This window comes from Apium graveolens, chromosome 5 (assembly GCF_009905375.1).
Source record: "Apium graveolens cultivar Ventura chromosome 5, ASM990537v1, whole genome shotgun sequence".
Taxonomy (NCBI): domain Eukaryota; kingdom Viridiplantae; phylum Streptophyta; class Magnoliopsida; order Apiales; family Apiaceae; genus Apium; species Apium graveolens.
In genome coordinates, this window is record NC_133651.1 from 240527079 (window position 1) to 240550840 (window position 23762).

Consider the following 23762-nt stretch of genomic DNA (forward strand, 5'->3'; position numbering starts at 1 on the left):
CAAGTAACTCTAGTTGAGTAGGCTCCAAGGGAGCCTCTCGGCCGAGTAGGCTGTCACAAAAAAAAATTGAAATGTTTTTTAGCCGAGTAGGCCTTCACTATGACACCCCCCAGCCGAGTAGGAGGCCATGGTGAATACCCCCAGCCGACTAGAATAAGTCGAGTAAGCTTTGGAGGAGCCCTTGGCTTTCCGTCGCTGTCACGGGTAAAAATTTGGCTCACTTATAACGACCACAAACGAAAAATTTGGCTCCCCGAGGCTAACATGGATGAAATTTTCTTATGATTTTTCGCCAAAAGATTAAAAATTTTAGATTTCCTAATTAGCTCAAATTAAGGCCGATTAATGAAAAGTAGTAAAAAATTAGCCCCGTTTAGGGCCAATTAGCCTCGATTAAGGCCAATTAGCCTCGATTAAGGCCAATTAGCCTATAAAATTTATAATTAACCTTTATAAAGGTTAATTAACAACTTAGGCTTAATATATAATCCGGATTAAGATCAATTAGCCTTGATTAAGGCCAGTTAGCCTAGGCCAATTAACATACTTTAGCTTAAAAGTAGGCTATGTTAAGCCTAATTAGCAGTTGTAACCTAGAAATTAGCCCCAATTAAGGCCAATTTAACCTCAATTAGGGTCAATTATTAGATTTCGCCCTGAAATTAACCCTATTAAGGTTAAAAGGTGATCAACGCTCATTTATCAGCCTCAATTAAGGCATATTAGCTTCGAAAGATATCCGATTAGCATCCTGATAGCCCAAAGTGTGAAAGAACACTTAAGAAAGTATAAGTCACTGTAAATGTGTAGGTCTCTCCACCGTTCGCAACAGGACCAAACCCAAGAAGGGATGAAATAACCCCCGAGTCACATTTTGACCATTATAACTTCCACGAAAACTCAAGAAATATTCCCGAAAATTAGGGGGCAAAATGATATGCATGAAAAGTAATCCGTAAATAAATAATTAGTGATGAATTAATTATGTACTAAAGTTGACTAGTCAAAGCTCGTGAACGCCATGGCCGAATAAGGTTGTGGTAACCATGACCCAAATTAGGTCGTGACGTCCTTGGCCCAAAATCATTTACCTGATAGGGCCGCCGAGCTGACCAGATGACGAGGTCTAATGCAACACCAAAGCAATGTCCAACATGAAAACGGACTCCTACAATGAAGGATCTAGAATCCATTATCTAGACCTAATTGCCTTCTAAGTTGGAGACTTGTCCACCAAGTCTTCCAAACTTAGTCCAACCCTAAACTCAACCTCTATATAAAGGGCTCTACCATTCAACCTAGAACTACGTTTTTGGCTTGATTCTCTACAATAAAGAGATGAATAAACATCTTGTGAGGATCGTTAGTCTCGATCACAAGCGCACTTATTAAACCTTGAAGCTCAACAACCTTAACATTAAATACAAGCACAATCATATTTTTTATTCCACAACAGCTGTAACTTATAATATTTAATCAGATAAATGACTTCTGGTAAATTTTGCTTAACATAGTTAACAATTAAGGGGTATTATGTTCTGATTGACAAATGGAGGTGAGAGGTTGAAGATGACCGGAGAATCCAAAAACTGGCCACCGGAAATGGACAGCCCAGATTTCGACCGACGAGTTCAAGAACTCCGACAACCCCATAATGCCCTCAAATCATCTCGGGTTTCCACGTCTTCAAGCCAAACATGACCAAATCAACTTCATAACTACGACTGTAACAACAAAAACAAAAACCAAGCACAACCATGAAAAATCCGGCCAAATCTCTATCAAACTCGGCAACCCATTTTCTGATTAGCACATAAAACACATCAAAAAATCAAAATAAAATATGTACATGTTGCTTACAAACCGATATAATCATATCCATCTTCCCCATCACAAGACTCCATTAATTCCGGGAACCATCAGAGATTTTAAGGTGGTCGCCCATCCTTCTCCTTCTTTCCATCTCATTTCTTCCCTCCCGTCTCTCTCCTTCGCCTCTCTTTCCCTCTCTTCGCTCTTTCTTCCCGCAGTCGTCCTCTCTCTCTCTCTACCAACAAAATGATCATCACTTCGAGCCCAATTGTTTCCCTTCCTCTTTTCTCCCCTTCCCCCATTTCGTTCCTCCACCTTCAACATGCCGGCCAGAAACGACCTAATCGATCATCCAACTTTCGATCGGTTTTCAACCACCAAACCACCTTCAAAACATTTATTATTTCGTCCTAAAACTATTCCCAACATCAATTTCATTATTTTATCGCCGGATTGAAAATCCACGATTTTTGTAAAATCATAATATTTATATTCATATATGATAATGTGTGTATAGTCTGCTCAGACTTTGTTATAAGATAAGAAAAGATTGTTTTATTAACAAAATTGGCGGAAGTCATTTAACAGTTTTAAAATTAAACTGAAGTCATTATAGTGCAAGATTTACAATATCTGACAACAAGATGTAAAAAAAATTATTGACGGACCACCAACATGCAATTTACTTTTGAAAAAACTTATATTTTTAGAACAAAAACAACTTTAGGTATGTGGTGGTCGAGTTCTTAATTTCTCTGAGAAAGATAATGATTCAACTCGTCTTGACGTGTGCATGAGTGTAATTATATAAAAAACTCTTAACTTTTTCCCAATATTATAAAATTGAAAATCGGTTCAACCAGATTTTATTTCGAAAAAATGAGTACTCGGAACTCGGAAGGTACTCAGATTGAGTAGACTTTCATTATTTAACTAATTTTATCTATCATATATATAATTTATTTAATTCTAATTTTTATGTACATGTATTAAAACTTATTATTATTATATATAGTTATACCTACTACTAATAAACAGTAAAATTATCTAATTATACTAATAATTTAATATCATACAATGAATAATAGAGTTTAAGTAGAAGTTGTTTGTTTGATAATTTTTGATAAAATAATTAAAAATAAGCTTTTATAAAGATATCATGTATGTTCATTATAATAAATGTCAATATTTTACAAGAAAATAAAGATATATAATTTTATTTTTGATCTTTTTTGGGAGAATTTAAATTTTTGTTGAGAAATTCAAACTGAGGTTTAATCTCGAGTACTCAAAGTTAAAACCGAGTTTTAAATGATTTCTAATAAAATAGATTTTGTACCCGATTACTCGAAAATCAAATTGGACCAGTGAGTAGTGATTAAAAACATTCTCGGAACGAGTACTCGGCAGAGAGGGCCATTTGTTGAACACTGTTTTTTTTTTGCTAAAAGCTTTTTTTCCTTTTGGTAATACACCAATTAAAAATATGTTTTTATTTTATTTTATCTCATGTGTTGGATAGAGAATTTTAATTTTGACGAGCGCGTCTAAGAAGTGTATGTGACTGAAACGAAAACAATGTCTATCTTGTTATCAAACCCTACTTTGCTAAGAAATGGGTTCAGAAGCCTTATGTTTTTAACCCCATCTGTATCTATATCTTACTCTACTTGCTCAGCCGTTTCTTCTGTTGACACTCGCCGGAAAAAATGGAGGCAGCCTGTTGTTTCAGCTCTTGAGCTTGGTGGTGTTAAAATTGCTAAAGAGGGTAATTAAATTTCAAACCCCAAGTCTTTTATATTATTTTTCTTGATAAAGTTTGAATCTTTTTAGTGTTTAATGTGTTGGGAATGTGTTGAAATGTTGTATTGTGTGATAGAATACTTAAAGTCGCAATCTTTATTTATTTTGTGCAATTTTCTTGAAATTAGAGTTTGCTAGTCTACCTTTTTGGATAGGACAAGGGTCTCGATTTTTGATGTGTGTATGCGTTTTATGCGTATAGTTTACTTTTTGAATTGATGTACTACATTTTAGAATTTTGTGTTATGGATTGATTTATTTTGGTTTTGGTATGCAGATGTGGTTAAAGAGGATCCTACAAACAATGTTCCTGACTCGATATTTTCGAAACTTGGAATGCAACTTCATAGAAGGCCTACACATCCATTAGGGATATTGAAAAATGCTATCTTTGATTATTTTGATACCAATTATCCGAACAAGTTTGACAAGTTTGATGATCTCTGTCCGATTGTTTCTGCTAAACAGGTAATATGCTGACATGCTCACTTGCTTTGTACTTTTTTTTAAAATTCTGTTTTTGGATGAAATTGGGTAACAAGATTTTGTTAGAAAGGCTAGAGTGTTTAAGACATCGCTCGAGAACAACAAAGTACAGTAACAATGACAAGAGTAGAGAGTGAAAGTCCAATAGTTGAGAGAGACTGTTGCTTAATATATTAGTGTGATGATAGAATAGAATGCTTTCCTCCTAGGTTGGCACGTCCTATTTATAGACCAAAAAAGGCAGGAACCGGCGGGGACCATCACAGTCAGCCATTATCTGTATTATTTGCAAGTTACTTGGAATCGGGTATGGGTGTTGGACACGGGTGCAGATCCAAGTGTCAGACCCTTAATTTCTTAAAAATTAGGATTCATGGATATAGATCTGAAATTGAACACGGTGCTGGGATTCGACATATAACCTTTAAATATGTGACATTATACCTACATTTTATATATTTTAAATTTGTAAACTAAGTGTCTTCTACCACTATAAGGCATGTACTAATTGTTTCTTTCAAACTTATAACATAAATCAAAAGAATAGCATGGAAATAGTAATTTATAGACATCCCTCACTAAAACAAGTTTTTGCGAGGCTTTGTAAATTATTTTTAACTATATTGCTGGAAATAGAAGTGTCCAGTTTTCAATTGAAGGATCCGACTCAGATCCCATACCCACACCCATGTCGTGTCCGATCAACACGGGTACGAGGAAAAAATTGAAAAGTCCGGGTAACATAGTTTGCATTTGTTCTCACTTGGTATGTGTATCCACTTAGGGAAGCTGCTATGAGAACTGGGATACCATCAGTATTAATCCTTGACCACCACCAATCGTGGATTCCTTGGGCAGTGACCCCAACAGGGACAATATGTACGTATTAGTGAGGGATAAAGATACTCCTGTGAATGTGCATCTACAGATATTGGTCGAGGTCCTGGACCTATCATGTGCTTACTGGGCACCGACCTTAACGAGATGAGCTTTTCGCCCGCTAATGTGGACTTTTCTTTGAGATGACCAAGCTTGCATGATTTTCCAATCACGCTGCAACTTAGCTAGCCACAAGAGTACGCTACAAGAACTTCTATTCACTGGTCATTTCTAGATTTCATTAAATAAAAAGAAAAGAACTAAGGCACTAGAATTTCTTTGTCAAGAAAAAAGGTGCGAGTCTTTATATGCAGACATGTTGGCAATGCATGTAAATGGTACACAAAATCAGAGCATTATAAAAAGTAGTTATTTTTCGTAACATTCTATGAAGCAATAGGATCCCTCTTTGCGCATCATAGTTGTTTCCACATTATAAGATTTCTTTTTCTATTATTAGGTGTAATTCAGGAGATTAGAAGTAATTTATATTTTACTGAATTTTTCAAAGTAAATCTTTTTCTAGTTAATGAGATTTGCACAACTTTTCCTTAGTGTATCATTATACTGGATTATAATATAGATGATATACCAGTCTTAAAATGGTCTTTTAGTGGTTATAAAATAATAAGCACAAAACAGCGTAAGTGAAGCTGCAAGTTCATTTTCGTTGATATGCTCTCAGCTAGGAAGCTTCTATATTTGTTAAGTTTCCTGTAAACAACTATAAAATCATAATCAATTGGAGTTGCACATCCTATCCTTTACAATTCAAAAGTTCTTCCTATGCTCGTATTGAAATATATAGGTGTCTCTAAAGACGAGTAGCTGCTTCACATGTTCTTACAAGATATTGGTCTCACTTATTCATGTACATGTTTCGACTTCTAGTGATATTTTAAATCATTCAATATTCTTGTCAAGTTTATTGGATGCAATTTTCTTATTAAATAATTTTGTAAGGAGATGGTTAAATATTCAAGATAGTCGATCCGGACTTACTGTACAAATAGTACCACTATGAACTAGCTTCAACTTAAAATGGTTGCAAATCATTATATAAATAGTCTTACAACCCAACAGCTGTTATCACAATTAACAAGAAAAAACATAGAATGCTTTTGAGCCTTTACCTTAGTTACACAATTCTTTTTTTTTTTTGCTAAATAGTTACACAATTCTTTACCCATAAGATGTTAAGAATGTTTACTGTTTAGGTCATTGGTCTTTCATTTTTGTTCACTTAGTGCATCATGATTCATTATATAGCTTGCCTAGTGCTAGTTACTTTTAGTTTCTACAGATGTAATTAAGGGGAAAGGATGACCAACTGCAGAACTATATTTTGATGTCTACGGACTAAGGAGTAATTATATATACTAATTCCAAATCTCTTTTCTACTGACATGTGACAAAAGATCTTGAGCATTCAATTCAGATTTAACACATTACATTCTTTTTTGATTTTTTTGCGGTTGAAAGAAGAAACTGCACATACTAAGATTTGGCATGTTGGAGGACATTACTCCTTCGATGGTAATAAGACCTCTATTAAGATGCATTCTAATACTATATTCATTTTCTGCAGAACTTTGATGATGTCTTGGTACCTGCAGATCATGTTAGTAGGAGTTACAATGATACATACTATGTAGACTCTGAAACTGTTTTAAGGTGCCACACAAGTGCACATCAGACTGAGTTATTGATGAAGGGCCATACTCATTTTCTTGTTATTGGAGATGTATACCGTAGGGATTCCATTGATGCAACTCATTATCCCGTATTCCATCAGGTTATGTTTCTCTTATTGCAGAAATGATCATTTTAGCAATTGCCTTCTAATATCTAACATTGTTTTGAACTTAAAAACTGTAGATGGAAGGGGTTCGAGTTTTTTGTCCAGATGATTGGGGGGCATCTGGAATGGATGCTACATCATATGCTGCTGGGGATCTGAAGACATGTCTTGAGGGTTTGGCAAGCCACTTGTTCGGTAAGATCTTGTGTTTGGTTTTTGGTATCTATCTAGTAAGATGGTCAACATGAACATTATTTATAGAGAAATGTAGAGCCTCATATAATTTGAAATTGTTTCCGAAAAGTAGGAATTACTTTTATGCTAAATTAGATGTTGGAAATGCTGTAATAAGTGTACTGGGCGTGACAGTTACTTTAAATAGTGAAAAACAATTTTGAGTCGAAATACCTAGACGATGCAATCCCCATAAGTGAAGCTGGAGTTGAATATTAAACTAATGCTAAATTATAAAAAAATTAAGTATGATACTGCTCTGACACTCTGTTTATTATTTTATAGTTCATTGGTTCCCCATATCTTGATATCTAGATTACTATGTAGAATTAGCAATATGATTGTGACTGAATTTCCTTATTTGACTTGGAATCTCTCAGTACTTCAGGGGCTGTGGAAATGCGCTGGGTTGACACTTATTTTCCTTTTACCAATCCATCATTCGAACTCGAGATATACTTTCAGGTACTTATATTTGATTGCATTTTTGGTTGTATTCTTTTCGAAAATAGCCTAAGATTTCAACGAATGTGATAAAAATGAATAAGAAGAATACAAACCAAAAACATTATAAATAATCTTCAATGTTAACAGCAACATTCTTCTGTTCTTCATGTTCTGGAAGTACTGGAACAGTGGAGCTTCCATAAGCTTCATTATCAACGATTTTAAAAACTTTTTTTGCAATATATGTCACCCAACTATCATTCCATGGAACATCTCCCGTTTTGTTGCAAAGAAGACCTTTAAAAAGTTCCATAGTAAAAATTCGGCTCTCAACGGTTGCAGTTGCAACTTGCAACTGGCTTGGCAAATCCCTTCACTTACATATAAAAGCAAGATGATATAATATTGATTTGTTTTTCAACCAATTTATAAGCAAGACATTAACTCTTTTGAATAGTTAAAACCGGCATATATTTTTAAAGAAGTGGTATATTTACCTAGTTTATCACTTGATCTTTAAATGCGTAGAGCCAAACATCATCAAATTCGAAGTATATAATTTTGCAAGTGTGGATTAGCTTTGTTTTGTTTGAAGCTGAGAAATTTTTTGTTAAGTGTTAACTAAGACAAGCTATACAGTGACTCCGGGAATGGCCAAATCTTGTAGTGTGAGTGTGACAGGGGTTAGAAGGGATTCTTAGTTGAGAAGCATTTGTCTAAAAAATGTCAACAAAATTTAGTGGAGTCAGTTTCCTCACTTGCCCCTGCTAAAGTCTGCCACTTGCAAGGAGCAGGAAAACAGGACTACCATGTAATTCTCTTGGAATGATATATGGTATTTGATTCAATATTTAAACTAATAATTAACTTATTAGGACAAGTGGCTAGAGGTTCTTGGATGCGGGGTGACTGAGCAGGAGATACTAAAAAGAAGTGGTAAAACCAGTAACGTTGCTTGGGCTTTCGGACTTGGATTGGAACGTCTGGCCATGGTTCTGTTTGACATACCTGATATTCGACTATTCTGGTCAAGTGATGAGAGATTTACTTCTCAAGTAATTCTCTTGAACTTTAAAAAACATTCGGTTTTTTAAAGTAAATTTTAACAGCATTGATTTTTATTTTGGTTGCTCATGCTTTCAGTCATGACTAAATTAAATAATTCAGTTTAACTAGACTAAATTAAATAATTCAGTTTAACTAGACTAAATTGCTTTTTGTGTATCTGTGATTTTTTACTTTTGCACTTTGGGGGCTCAAACAAAAAATTCAGCATATGCATGGCCCCCAAAATGCATAGAAAAAGCACAATTAGCCATGCATATGTTTAGTTTTTTTGTTTTGGCCACCAAAGTGCAAATGTAAAAACTTACAGGTATCCTGGGTGCAGTTTAGTCGTTTACCTAATATTGTTTTCCTAAAAAGGTCCTTTCTTCAGCATTAAAAATGTAACACCGCACTAAGTTGCAAGTTTCCTTTTCTCCTGAATGCAGTTCTTGAAAGGTGAACTTGGGATGAAGTTCAAGCCATATTCAAAGGTTTGACATTACTTTTCATTTGGTACAACTTATGTCCACTTCTAATTTATTAGGTGTTTAAGGTGAAGTTTTCAAACCAGACTGTGTTGGTAGATGTGCATGTTGCCCAAATGCTTAGAAATGTTAACCAGACTCGGTTGGCAGATCTGTATGTTGCCCAAATGCTTAGAAATATTTTAGAAAGTGTATTAGCATAATTTTGTTATCTGTTCCCAGTTTTGGAAATTCAGCCTGCTTGTAATTTTAGTAGCATCAGTAGTACTTGCAATTTCCTTGACAAAAATCCACTTCTTTTTGCAGTATCCTCCATGTTTCAAAGATATGAGTTTCTGGCTAAGTGATTCATTTACCGAAAATAATCTGTGTGAAATTGTTAGAGGTGTAGCTGGGGATCTTGTTGAGGAGGTAAGTTGTCCTGTGTGTCAATTGATTAGTACTTTCTACACGATAAGTCGATAAGTATGTGCATTTTTTTATAAGCATCAATGGAAAGTAGAAAATATCTTGGCACTGTCTTTGTCATAATATAAAGTTCGAAGCCAGTGGCCTAGTCTGACAATGAACAAGGGAGTGAACAATTGCATTGCAGTGTCTTGAATGAAGTGTTACGTTATAATTTTATTGGTTATGATCAGCAGTAGTAAATATTAAGTAGCAGTTGTCTGCTTTAATGATGTTCTTCTCGCTGATTGCCTCTAATTTCTACATTCTACAAGCTTCCCTGAATTAAACCGAGAGAAAGCCAAACCAGCTATGAACTTTATTCTTAATATCAAAATTAAGAAGCAAAAGAATGAGGTTCACTCTGTGCAAATTACGTTGACTTGTTTTGTAATATCAACATATGTTCATTCCAGTGTGGTTTTTAGACATGAGAATGGAGTTTCATATAGGACTCAATAGTAAGATAACCTGCATAATCTTTAAACCTTTTAACAAATCATAAATTTATGCAAGACTAGGGCCAAATGCACATGTTTTTCCGTTTCATTTATCCGATCTTCTAAATCTTACCTTTTCTATCAGGTGCGATTAATCGATAACTTTACCAACAAGAAGGGAATGACAAGCCATTGTTATAGGATAGCATATCGCTCCATGGAGCGTTCTTTAACAGATGATGAAATTAATGAACTGCAGGTACTTATGATATAAAATATGAATAATTTAGACGTGCTGCATCATGCTATATGAACGTGAATTTTGTGTTTTCACATTGAGTGTTTTTTTTAACCAAATCTATTGGCCTTACATCAGTATGTGTAATCATTGTGGTTGCAGTGGAATGTACGAGATCAAGTGCAGAGCAAGCTAAATGTCGTTTTGAGATAAGTATACATGGTATAGTTCAAGACACATTTAAGTGTCCTCAATCATGTGTATTTGTTCTTCTTCCCCATTTGTCCTATTTACAGGTATTAATTTTCATGTAATTTTCCTAATATAATATAAAGGAGAAAGCTAAACTCCTTACCAAAAATCTTTGGTGTATAGCTCTTCCCTTGCATGTTTTTTGTTTGTCGGAATATATTACTTCAGAAGTTCAAGTTTACATAAATTATTGAGATTATAGATATCAAAGGTAATCCTTTGATGGTGCACATAATTCCATTTTAATGTTAACTATAATATGGTAGGTTGACATATCTGCCCACAGATGAATGTTCTATCAGGGCTGTCCTGATCCTTCATTTTGAACCCCAGTTTACAGTTCTATAACTGTATGTAGCATGAATTTTCATATGCTAAATAGATCTCATCCAAACATGCTACAAATGAATATATATGGATGTGGGGTTGGTAGCACTTTGTCACTGTTCTTTTTAACTTAACGAAGTGTATTATAATTGCACGTGATACGAGTTTTATACTCTTCCCGACAGCAGACTAGGGTCCTGAGATCGTATAGTTGAGGTATCTGAAGTCAGGTATTTACAAGTAAGACTGCATTGAGGGTTGTAGCTTCTGGAATTCTGGTTTGGTACATACATGCCTACACTGTTGAAATATGAGATTTATAGACTTTGTAAGATCTTCCAAAAAAAATGCATGCTGTGATCTTGGGGCTCCTGCGTAGCTCAATATTGAAAAGAAAGACTTGAAACTCATGTTTTCCATGTGAAGAGCATTTTCTGTCGTTAGTTTATGTCCACAAGTAGATTAGACCTAAGACCATTTTATGGAAGTGACAACTTGTCACTAATCAGCAACTTCATCTGATTTGCTCTTCTAGATTTGAATGCCGAGTGAAATACCTTAGAAAGTTGATGCTTAAAATCTGCTTTTTAAATAGGAAAAATGGAAAAGAATGTTAAGTTGCGTCCTCTTTCAAGTTACTATTAGAATATAGATTTGGTTGGGTCTTGCTGTAACAGCTTAAGATTTTAGATCTAAGCCCACAACCTTAAGGTGTTAGATGAAGGTGTAACTGGATCTATATTCTAGCAGTTACTATGGAGTAACCGGGGAGTAGTGGAACATGTTTTTGCTTATTGAAGCATACAATGCGGCTCCGTTGGTTTTTTGGTACAGTTGAAAGAAACATTCATAAAAATGGGATAGCTGTTGAGAAAGTTGCAAAAGTGGCACAGAACGCCAGTACCCCAGAAGTAGTGGCGTTCTGGGGTAAACTAGCCTTTTTTTATTTTTTCTTTTCTTCTTTTCCTTCCGTACCTTGTGTAGTTTTGCATAAGCTGAGAAATGATGGTGAAAAATGAAGGTAAAGGGCATGTTTTGTACTCTTATATTGAATTAAATAAAAATAATGTTGGTCTAATTTTTTTTGTTGGATAGATTTGTAAACCTATTTTTAGTACGTAATTTTTAAAACTGTATATATATGATTTTGGTGGGTCGAGAAAGGGTGTCATGAGAAAGGGTTGCTAATTTTCTGACGGAGACACATTTTCACAATATTTTTAAATATAGTTTTAATTTTTTTTTGGTTGAATTCTTTTTTTGTTGAGTAGTGATGTAAACATATTTGTAGTATGTGCACACTTTTTTAATTTTAAATATTTTTTGTATGGTTTTAGTTGCTTGGAAAAGGGTATCATAGGAAAAATTCAAGGAAACAATTCGAACTTTTTGAATATTATTTGAACTAATTTTAAATAAGTCACATGCATTCATCTTCAATGAATTTGAACTTTTTGAATATTATTTAGCAAGCGTTTTGAAAAATAATACCATCAACGGAAGTGACTAGAACATTGCATAATATTGCATAATAAAGACAACAAGTTTCGAAGTTACAAGAACTAATAAAAATAAGTCTGAACTCAATGTGTAATCACCGAATACTGTTCTAAAACAAGTTTGAAAGTCATACATGAATGCAAGTAGTGAGAAGAAAATGTTGGAAACATGAAAACAATACTAATCAACCACAGAACCTCCCGTCGATATGGCATAGCCTCCCCTTTCCTTTCACTGCTCTACGGGGCTGCTGCCTTTGCTGTACAGGAGGATCAGGTTCCTCATCCTCGTCATCCTGCTCATCGTCGTCATCCTCCATATCTTCCTCATGCATGACTGGGGGTGTATGCATATGACGCCCCTGCTCAAACCTCTGTGAGGAGGTATCATGTCCTAACCAGGGTCGAACCCCCTAGCCGGGGTCTGGAAATAGAATCCCGAACCACATGTCTTGGGTTGAAAACCGTATGTAGGCTGTGGAGAAGTCTGAACCACATGACCGTAATCGGTCTGAGTAGAATGTCTGCAACTGGATCCAGCAACCTAAGCACTAGGAACTGCATAAGGGGCCCGAGTAGTGTGGCCCATAGTAGATGTACCGAAAATATGGCTCTGGGTCTGAGTAGTGTGGCCGAAACTAGATGTACCAGCATCATGGCTCTAAGAGCTCTGCCCCCAAGAAGACCCACCATCATCATTGACCTGTGAACTGTGACCCCAAGTAGACATAATAGAACCTCCCTCTCCCTGAACAAAATGGTCCCACATATGCTCAGTATGTCCATGTCCCTGAGAACTATGCTCCCAACCAGAGCCAGCGGAGGTGTATACTGAAGAACCCTCTCCACCTGATGGACGAGGCCAAGGATCCCAACCATCCCGGGGAGCTGGTGCGACATGAAGAAATGAAGTAGCTGGCCTACGGGCATGAGCACTGTTAGTACGTGGTGTAGGAGGAGGTGGATGCGGGGGCCTCTGTACAAGATATGTGAAACTTATGGCATCTAATGTGCCATGAAAACCCTGCAATGCCTCATCAACGGTACCATCATCTTTTGCCACGCCGGAATCCCGAATCCGGTGGTAGGCCGCAGACAAGCCCTCAACCTGTATTGACAACATGACAACGTGTTTACACAAACTTATATTGTGACAAATGAAGAGGTTGTAATCTAAGAAGAAAAAGCTTACAGCCACGGGTAGATGCCCCTGCGAACCCTGGAATCCTTGCTGGTCCCTCCAAATCCTGGGTTGATCATAAACCGCCTAGTGACTCTATCGTACCACTGAGGATACTCAATTACGCACATAGGTCTGCGAGTACGTCTATAAGATGGTGGCCCAAGAATGGCAGTATGACGTGACCCCCACATCTCACGCACCGTATTGAACTTAAAAGGTCATCCTATCTAACCCCTATGGAAAAAATCATGGTTTGTAAGCAGAGATGCAGTGGGGACCTGCTGCAAGTATCCAAACTGCCTCGTGACCCTATCAGTGTAGCACCACTCCACCCATGTCAAGTAAATGAGTGGACAAGGTCCACTCATAAGTGAAAGCTCAAGCTCAGGGATGTCTCGTGCCTCAATCGCGCAATCATTGTAGGGCCTCCACTTGAAGGAATCCTCAGACATGGTATCTAGATCATATCGAATGCCGCGTAAAGAATGTGTCTGCACACTCGTACCATCCAATGGGACCCTCCACCTGAAGCCAAATGTATTGTGTTAATGACATGGTTGCAACATTTGTGAACATGAAAAGAAAGAACCATAGTTAATTTAGCATACCTAAGAGCACGGGGATGCTGCATCAAATACGCGTCTCGCTGTTTAGGAGCTAAGGCAGTACAATACTCATGATCCAAACTTGTCCACATATGCATTACACAAATATATACGTGTTGTATGCATGAAGTATGAAGTATGTAAAATGCACCCTATAGTATGCATTACGTTTGAAGTATGGATATGAAATATGTTGGGTGAATATGTACCTGTAACAATGTCACGGACCCGCAAAGCTCGGTCTTATATCCAATGCAAGCTGAGCACAAGCGCCGGTAAAGATAAGCAAGACATGCACTGCCCCAGCTATAAGTACTGATCTGATCCACGTGGCGCACAAACGGGAGGAGGTTCAAAGGGATGCGGTAACCACTATAATTCGGCACAGTAGAACCTATGAGAAGAAACAAGTGTGCACGTATGTGGTATAGTAGCTCATGCTCACGATCAGGACCAGTAGCTGATTGTAGGCGTGAACAATCACCGAAATGATGAACCAACCAACTAATCTTAATTTCACCCTTCCTGATTAAATCCGTATCTTGCTGTGGATCGGGGGCAACACCAAGAAGCTCATGTAATAACACATCACCTGCCTCCCCTGGAATAGGTAATACGGGACGCCCGACACTGCGCAACCCTAATATGTACTACCTCCGTCCCTCTCATTTCTTTACAGTTTTTTTCACATGCTTGACACGCATTTTAAGGCAACTATAAAGTATACTTCTGTAATTTATTTTTAAAATTTTCTTTTTTTGTATAAAAGTTTGAACATTATATTTTTATTTAGAAGAAAAAAAATTTGAAAAATAATTATGCAACTACATTTAATAAGAGTATTAAAGTGCGTGCTGAGTCCCCGTCCCCCAATATAAAGAATTGAGGGGGACGGAGGGAATAGTATACATCCTCAAGTGTCACAGTGGCCTCGCCGAAACGGAGATGGAAAGTATGAGTCTCTGGACGCCATCGATCAAGAAAAGCCGATATGAGGCCAACACCATGTCTCATACTCCCAGTTAGCAGAAAACCCATAAAACCAGCTTCTCTTATGGCATCCAGGATAGGCTGTGGTAGTGGATTAACTTCAATACAATCCTAGTATGTCTTAAAATTCGAGCGGAGCCGTAAATGATCGTCATTACCCTGTAATTAAATGTGACATTATGCATTTCAGGAGCGCATAAATAACTATTAGAAGTTAACTAAAACAGGGAAAATGAATGTGTATCGTACCAACCCAGACAAGCTTTGAACGATGCCTATTTTTTTAGATTAAGTAATTCCCCGTCAATTGGACCAGGGTTTATAATTTGTCGTCCAGTTATTTAATCATGCCAAAACACAACCAACATTTGTAAACAAATCAAATTGCCATTTGCACAGACGGACAGCATTTCCCCTATTCTATCACATTGCCAATCCGAAAACACAACCAACAAAGTCAATCTAATAATTCCACAATTGTAAACGTTAAATATTCCGTAATATTTTGAACTTTCACAACAACACTTAAATCTCTCTTGAATAGCTAACCTTAACATCTAAGTGTCCCGGGTGATTTTGAAACTTACAAATTTATTTAAAAGTTTTCAACTCTCTTTAGTTTCTAAAAGTGGCTGAGAGTTCACATCTATAATATTGTCAAGCTGTTAAGAAATTATGTAAAAGAAAGTATGACTAGGAGACAATTAACAAGAAGCGCAATAAATTCAGTTCATTATTTAAATTTATTCAATGAATTCATTAATTAAATTTAAGCAACTAAATAAATATAAATAATAAATTAAAGACTAAATAATTAATTAAACAGTAAAAAATTAATTGAAGACTAAATAATTAATTAAACACTAAATAATTAATTAAAGACTAAATAACTAATTAAACACTAAACAATTAATTAAAGACTAAACAATTAATTAAACACTAAACAATTAATTAAACACTAAACAATAAATTAAACACTAAACAATTAATTAAAGACTAAACAATTAATTAAACACTTAAAAAATATTTAAAGACTAAACAATTAATTGAACACTAAACAATTAATTAAAGACTAAACAATTAATTAAACACTAATTATAAATAAATAATTCAAGGCAGTGACAATAAAATAAATAAACCGAGTATTCGAGATCGAGAGAGAGAGGAGAGAAAGACCAGAAGCGCCACTTGGAAGGGGGATTAGGTGAAATATGGAGTGTATCCGCGTCTGTGAACGCCGCTTCTGGCGGGGCTCAGGGTCTGTGAACGCCGGCTTTGCAGGGGTTCGGGCGCCGGCATTCGGGGTTACTCCTTCTTCTTCAGCCATCTCCCCCCTCTCTCTTTCTTATTTCTTATCTCTTTCTCCTTCTCTTTCTTTCTTATCTTTATTTCTTACGCTTACTTGTATTTTATTACTGATATCTAAAATTATTTTATACTAATATTTTTGTTAGTAAGATAATAATAAAAAATCCCATAAAAAATTGAAGCCAAATTTATTTTTATATTTCATAAACTTTAAATATTAGAAAATTTATATAAATCCCATAATAAATTTTTATTTTTATTTGTATTTATATTTCATAAATCCCAAAAATAGTAACATTCGTAAATTTATGTTTTTTTATTTTAAATTACCAGAACTTAAAATAAATTTCAGAAAATTGCCCATTTAAATTGTTTTTAAAATAAATTTATGTTTGTTTTTGTAGGAATTTTTTGTTGAGAATTTCGAGAAATTATATTATCAGATTTCTCCTTGCTGAAATTATTGCAGAAAATAGTCCATTTAAATTGTTTTTAAAATAAATTTATGTTTCTTTTTGTAAGATTTTTGTGTTGATAATTTCGAGAACCTTATCTTCTGGAGGCTATCTTCAAATCTGACGAAAAAGTAGATTTCTCCTACAGGGTAACCTTATCTGAAATCTCAAAAGATACCATCAGATTTCTCTTTGCAGAAATTTTTGCAGAAAATTGTCCATTTAAATTGTTTTTAAAATAAATTTATGTTTCTTTTTGTAGGAATTGTTTGTTGATAATTTCGCGAACCTTATCTTCTGGAGGCTATCAGCTATTTTCAAAATCTGACGAAAAAGTAGACATCTCCTACAGAGTAACCTTATCTGAAATCTCAAAAGTATACTATCAGATTTCTGTTTGCAGAAATTATTAATAGAACAATAATTCACAATAATTTTCAATACTGCATATGCTACTATTTATACATGTCCTAAGCCACTACATATGTTCAACACTGGCGCCTTCAATACTTGCTTACGTTCTAATTTTGTAAAAGGTTTGTCATCAATGTGTGTGTATATATACATATATATACATATATGTACATATATATATTTTCTTTACTTCTGTTGCTTAATTGTTAATTTTTCTGTAAAACAGGGAAATGGAAGGGCACGTGAATGTCAAATTTTTTTTGGGTGGAGTGGTTATTCGAGAAGGTACCAATATTAACTACTCTATCGATCCCAAGAAAATAATGTTTATTAGGTTTGATACCACTTTTGATGAGTTTAAAAGTCTTGTTTACAATGTAATGAATATTAGTTCGTATCAATGTAATTTGAAATTGAGTTTGAAGTATCCTTACCTTGGTCAATACAACCTAGTTGAAGGTTTTTACCAAATGGATATATTATGTGATGATGTTACACGCATGTTAAATGTCCTTGCCATGTTGCTGAACGTTCAAGGGGATATTTCTTTGTTCATCGAAACTGAGGAAATTGTTGTTGATGGCCCGTACTCATTCCAACTTAATTTGGGGTCTCAACCGCCACAAATAACATACAGAAGTAATGTCAACACAGGATGGTCATATTTACTTTTTCAAGGTGGTAAGCACAGAGGTGGAGGGTATGGAGGCGTATCTAGTCAATATGATGGAGAGTATGGAGGGGGAGTAGTCAATATGGTGGAGGGTATGGAGGGGGACTAGTCAATATGGTGAAGGGTATGAAGGGGGGACTAGTAAACATGGTGTAGGGTATGGAGGGGGGACTAGTCAATATGGTGGAGAGTATGGAAGGGATATTAGTGAATATGGTGAAGGGTATGGAGAGGGGAGTAGTAAATATGGTGGAGGGTATGGAGGGGGGACTATTGAACATGGTGGAGGGTATAAAGGGGGAACTAGTCAACATGGTGGAGGGTTTGGAGGGGAGAGTAGTCACTATGGTGGAGGGTATGAGGGGGGAGTAGTTATGAAAATGATGAAGGTGGTGGAGGTGGTGGAGGTAATGTAGATATGGTGGGAAGAGGTTCGGGTAAGCGGTTAGCCCTCGTCCCAGATGAATCTGTAGCCATTTCATCTAGTGAGGAGAATTTTCACCTTCACGATGATGATGAAGAAGATTCTTCAGCAAGCAAAGAAACTGAAGGGCTTTTAGAGAGGCATGAAGAAATTTCTTATTTCCAGTAGTTGGGGAACAACATCATGTTTCAAGGGCTTCTTGGTTTTGCACATAATAATATATTCCCCAAACAATAGATAACCGAAATGATATGTATGTTGATGAAGACCTCGACCATGGGGATCTGAGTGAATGAAGGTGTTACCGTGACAAAGCCGCCCTCTTGTTGGCAGTGAGGCGTGCACATATTTCTATTGATCGTATATATATAACGACGAAGAGTAACAAAGAACAGCTCATTGTACAGTGTCGTGCGGAGGGCTGTAACTGGAGGATGAGAGCTGCTTTCATGCATAATTCTGGGTACTGGAGGATAAATATGAATAGAGAGGAACACAAATGCATGGTTGATCAGCCGTTGCAAGATCATAAGAAGTTATCTGCAAGGATAATTTTGCGGATTGTGAAACCACTAGTAAGCAATTTCACATACATAACTATTCAAGTTCGCTACATATTTGGTTCGGAAATATTTGACATTTACTGTGATATGTGAAACAGGTAATAGATACACCACAAATCCCCATTAAAACCATTATCCCGCTTATCAACAACGAGCACAACCATATAGTGGGGTACAACAAAGCGTGGAGAGGCAAGCAAATAGCCGTTAAGGAAGTCTATGGTAGTTGGGCCACAACATACCAAGCTCTGCCCATGTTTTTGGCAGCTATCATCAAGACAAATCCTGGAACCATTGTTGAGATCGATGTCGTGCCTCATGCTAAGGAACGGGGCACTTTCGTATGCAAGCGAATCTTTTGGTGTTTGAAGGCAATGATGGACGGGTGGCAACATGCGCGTCCTGTGATTTCAATAGACCGAACTTTCTTGAAGGGAAGATATAGGGGCAAGCTGCTTATTGCTATGGGTGTAGATTCCAACAACCACCCTTTTCCTCTTTGCTATGGCTTGTTTGATGATGAGACGTACGAGAACTGGTCTTGGTTTTTGCAGCGTATTCAGAGACATGTTTGTCGCCAAAAGGCCAGCGTGTGCATCATCTTAGATCGTGCAGCCAGTATTATCTCCGCACTACGAGACCCTCAAAAGGATTTGCTGAGCCATTAGGAATCCATAGGTTCTGTCTACTCCATGTCAGAAGTAACTTTTGCTAGCGTCGCCCTGGTGGTGAACTAAAAAAATTGATGTGGAAAGTTGGAACAACCACGCAAGTCTCTAAACATGACGCATACATGGCAAGGATAGGTGAAATTTCCCCCTGCCCTGGACTATCTTGCCTGAATACCCGTGGAGAGGTGGACGCTTTCCCACGACACTGGTGTTCGCTATGGTCAAACAACCACAAACATGCTTGAGGGTTTCAACGACAACATAAGAAGGGTCGTTTCCTTCCAGTAACAGCGATGATGGAGTACCTCTTCTACAAGGCGATCACAATTATTGACATACATCGAAATATAGTGGATGATGGTCTGCAACAGGGTCAACAGTTATGTGCGCGTTCAGCCTCTATGTTAACAAAAATTCAAAGGAAGGCAACGGGATATACCGTTATTACTTTCCACCGTGCACGCGGGATTCTTAAAATAGTTACACATCAGTACATAACTGCTAAGGGGATGGTAAAGGGAGGTAAAATCCAGGTTGTCAACCTCAATGACCGTACTTGCACGTGTGGAAAATGGGCGATCCATCATATGTTGTGCTCTCATGCAATGGCTGGTTGTATAAGACATGGATTGAGTTGGGATCATTTCATTGAAAGTTGCCATAAGAACCAGATAATGGAGAACTTGTACCGACCAATGATTTATCCGTTGTAACCAACTTAATACTGGAACTACAAATTACCCCTCCCTTGGCAGGGCTATGGAAAGTTAGTGTCGGATAAGTCATTGAAAAAACTTAAGAAAAAACGTGGAGATAAGAGCCAATCGGTGCGGATCCGAACGGAGATTGATGTTCCACGGTTAGGAAAGAAATGTAGTGTATGCAACCAAGAAGGTCACACCAAGCGTAGCAAGAAATGCCCAGGGCGCATTTCTTAACCACGTGAACTTAACATTATCGTATTTTGTTGTCTTACTTCTCAAGAATTATCTTTGACATTACATGTTGTAGTACAATTATCATTTGTATTATCTAAATAATCTATCATGCAATTATAACATGATTACTTAAAAATATGGAAATACTATCAGTTATATCCCATTCCTTAAACATCACATGATTACTTAAAAATCATGATTATGAGGCCGCTTCATGAGAAAATATATTCCCCCAAGATACCCTTTTCCAAGCAACTAAACTCAAATCAAAACAAATTTAAAATTAATATAAAAAAACATACTACAAATAGGTTTACATCACTACTCAACATAAAAAGAATTAAATCATAATAATTTTCTGGGAATTAAATATGAGCACCCAAAATCATGCACTCGCCTAATCTTTACACTCCACTAGCAAAACATGCCCTTCACCTTCATTTTTCACCATCATTTTTCGGTTTATGCAAAATTACACAAGGCACGGGAGGAAAAGTTGAAGAAAAAAAAGAGGTTATTTTATCCCGAAACGCCACTACTTCTGGGTAACATTAGTAGAACCCCAGAAGCCTAGAAATAAGAAATAGTGGTGTTTTATGCCAATTTTGCAACTTTCTCAACAGCTATCCCATTTTTATGAATATTTCTTTCAATTGTACCAAAAAACCATCGGAGCTCATACAATGATGCCCAGTAAATATAACTCTGGAATCCATTTGATTTTATTACTTGCCTAACCTCCGAGATACTATATTTATTTTCAGACTCAAATCATTACGTTTCCATGTCTAATGTGAGCAATCCACAGCCGGGGACTATGCAACTTTCTGTTTTAGTTGTTTTATTGTGCTGGCCTTTTGTATGTTTTTAACGAAACACGAGAGAGGTAGGTGATTCGATCAGTATGGCCACTCAGCGATTGATCTTAAAATTTTAAGAAACGGCCCATGGGAACAATGTTGGATTACTGCCTGGAAAGAATATTAGGATATAGTTGTCTTACCTGAGTTGAACAATAAGTTTACAAATCAAGTAATGAAAATTTGATGGCCGCGGAGATGCCGCAACAAATACGAATGTGAATATTGTAAGACATAAATACTGTAACATCGAAAGTTATCGATGAAATTTCGATTGTAAAGTAAATTAAGAGATACGCTGCTTAGGAAAAATAAAATAAAATTGAGAGATACGCCCACAAATCTAAAATAAGAAAATGTTTAATAATTAACATTTAAGACAATGCTAGCGATTTCAATTTTTTTAATCAAAAAATTTCTAAAATACTGACGCGTGTAGCAATTTTTTAAAAAATATTAAAACCCGAAATTTGTTAGTCATCTCATTTAATAAAAAATATTGGGGGAAATTTTTGGGATAGTCAAAAGATTTTATAAAAAATACAAAACTTGATGTCTCTAAAAATATTTTTCAAGTAAAAATGTTCTATATAATTTTCTTTTTAAATATACTGATCACTTATTTTTATTTTCCTAAAGCTTACAATTTAAATTTTTAATCAAGACTCTTACCGAATGAAGCTAGTCTAAAGGGTATTTCTTCACTAAGAACTTTAAAATTACCTCGCCCTTAAGCTGAAGATTCACGTATTTATTCGATCTCAAATAATTTACCAGGTCTTAATATAATGAAGACTTATAATAAAGAACTAGCTTTATTATCATGCATGGCACGGGCTAGCTTTATTTATAAAAAAATTGCTATTTTTTACGTACTTTTATGATATTTGCGTGTTGTTTCATACAATATTGTGTGATTCATGTTAGAAGGACTACAGTAACGATGAACATCCTTAAATTTATATTGTATCGCGAATGTAAAGTTTAGAGTGCACTTTTACCATTAAAAATAAAAGTTTTCTATAAAGTCTCAATGATTTTTTCAACTAGAGATACCAAAAATATTATAATATTTAGATGTCATTTTATCAAAATATGGGGGCAAAATAGTAAATTTTTTGCATGGTCGAACTCGAACTTCAAATTACTCGGCTCATAAGATTCACGAGTCTTATCATGGCGATATTATTTTCTAATAGAGATATATTTTTATCTAAATATTTAATATTTTATTAATATATTATATATTTATTAGAATCGAATTCGAGCACAACCTATCATATTTCGAGTTTTTGTCAATATTTGGTGAAATTGATTCAAGTTTTCGAGCCGAACTTGAGGCTACCGGACTATTTACGACCCGAGTTTCATGCTTGATTTAAGATTCGAGTGAAACCGAGCTCGTGCTCGAGTCCGGACATTTTTAATCGAGTTTAAGTCTGAAAGTTTTCGACTCGGCTCGGCTTAATTATACCCTTAGTTGTTGTAAAGTTGGTATTTTAAAGTGAGTTAATTACCCAAGTCTCAATATTTAATAAACTATTATTAAATGGTAATATATTATCAATAAGTTAATATGGTAACATCATATCAACAAGTTGTTTATTTAATATTTTTAATTTTTTTATATATAAAAAATAATTAAAATCACGTGGTTGTACATGAGTATAAAGTTAGTATATTGTAGTGAGTTAATTACTCAAGTCTTAGAATAATCTTATTATATATCAATATTAGATTATATGAGCCATCCAATATGAAGAAACAAATATATAACTGGGTACTTGATGTTATTAAAATATAATCAAATGAGCCTCTAGCTCAATCGATTGAAGTCAAATGTTTGGATATAGGTGTCACAGGTTCAATTCTACAAGCCAATAATATTTTTTCATATTTATTCAAATAAGGGTGCAAAATATTAATTTTGACTTGACTTATATGTTTTCCCTAAAAAATTTGACCTTATCGAACTTTTTACTACCTGAATTTCTAGTTTAAAATTTGAAGTTCGGTTTAACTCGAGTTCGTGCTCGAACCCGAACATTTTTAATCGAGTACGAGCATGACAGTTTTTGACTCGACTCGGATTGATTATACCCTTAGTTGTTACACGAGTATAAATTAGTATCTCGATGTGAGTTGATTATCCGATTTTCGATAATTAATAAATTATTATTATATGGTAAGATATTATCAACAAGTTAATATGATAATATATTATCAACAAGAAGTTATTTATTGAATGTATAAATTAAAAAAAAATTATAATCCCGTTATTGCACATTAGTGTAAAGTTATTATATTGTAATCAACTAATTAACCAAGTCTTAGAATAATTTTATTCTATATAATATTGAATTATATAGGTTTAGTCACCCAAAATAAAGAAAGAAGTATGCAACTCAATACTTGATTTTATCAAAATTTAACCAAATAAGCTTGCTCAATTGGTTGAAGTCACATGTTTATTATAAGTGT

At 35.5% G+C, this 23762-nt stretch overlaps 2 protein-coding genes across 3 annotated transcripts; both read left to right on the forward strand.

Annotated features, from left to right (window-relative positions):
- The first annotated feature begins 3250 nt into the window (after window positions 1-3250).
- On the forward strand, window positions 3251-10572 carry LOC141724989 (phenylalanine--tRNA ligase, chloroplastic/mitochondrial-like). Of its 2 annotated transcripts, XM_074527321.1 has the most exons (10): window positions 3251-3580; window positions 3893-4083; window positions 6569-6775; window positions 6859-6976; window positions 7404-7480; window positions 8338-8517; window positions 8956-9000; window positions 9301-9405; window positions 10027-10140; window positions 10282-10572. In XM_074527321.1, exons 1-10 carry the CDS (start codon window positions 3391-3393, stop codon window positions 10330-10332), a joined length of 1278 nt encoding a protein of 425 aa, XP_074383422.1. In that variant the 5' UTR covers window positions 3251-3390; the 3' UTR covers window positions 10333-10572. The 2 variants fall into 2 exon arrangements, with proteins under 2 accessions (XP_074383422.1, XP_074383424.1); XM_074527323.1 differs by lacking the exon at window positions 8338-8517 and having other exon boundaries at window positions 3255-3580.
- A 7671-nt stretch (window positions 10573-18243) lies between these two features.
- On the forward strand, window positions 18244-19480 carry LOC141660822 (uncharacterized). Its single transcript, XM_074467808.1, has 3 exons — window positions 18244-18389; window positions 18548-18824; window positions 18911-19480. Exons 1-3 carry the CDS (start codon window positions 18244-18246, stop codon window positions 19478-19480), a joined length of 993 nt encoding a protein of 330 aa, XP_074323909.1.
- The last annotated feature ends 4282 nt before the right edge of the window (window positions 19481-23762 follow it).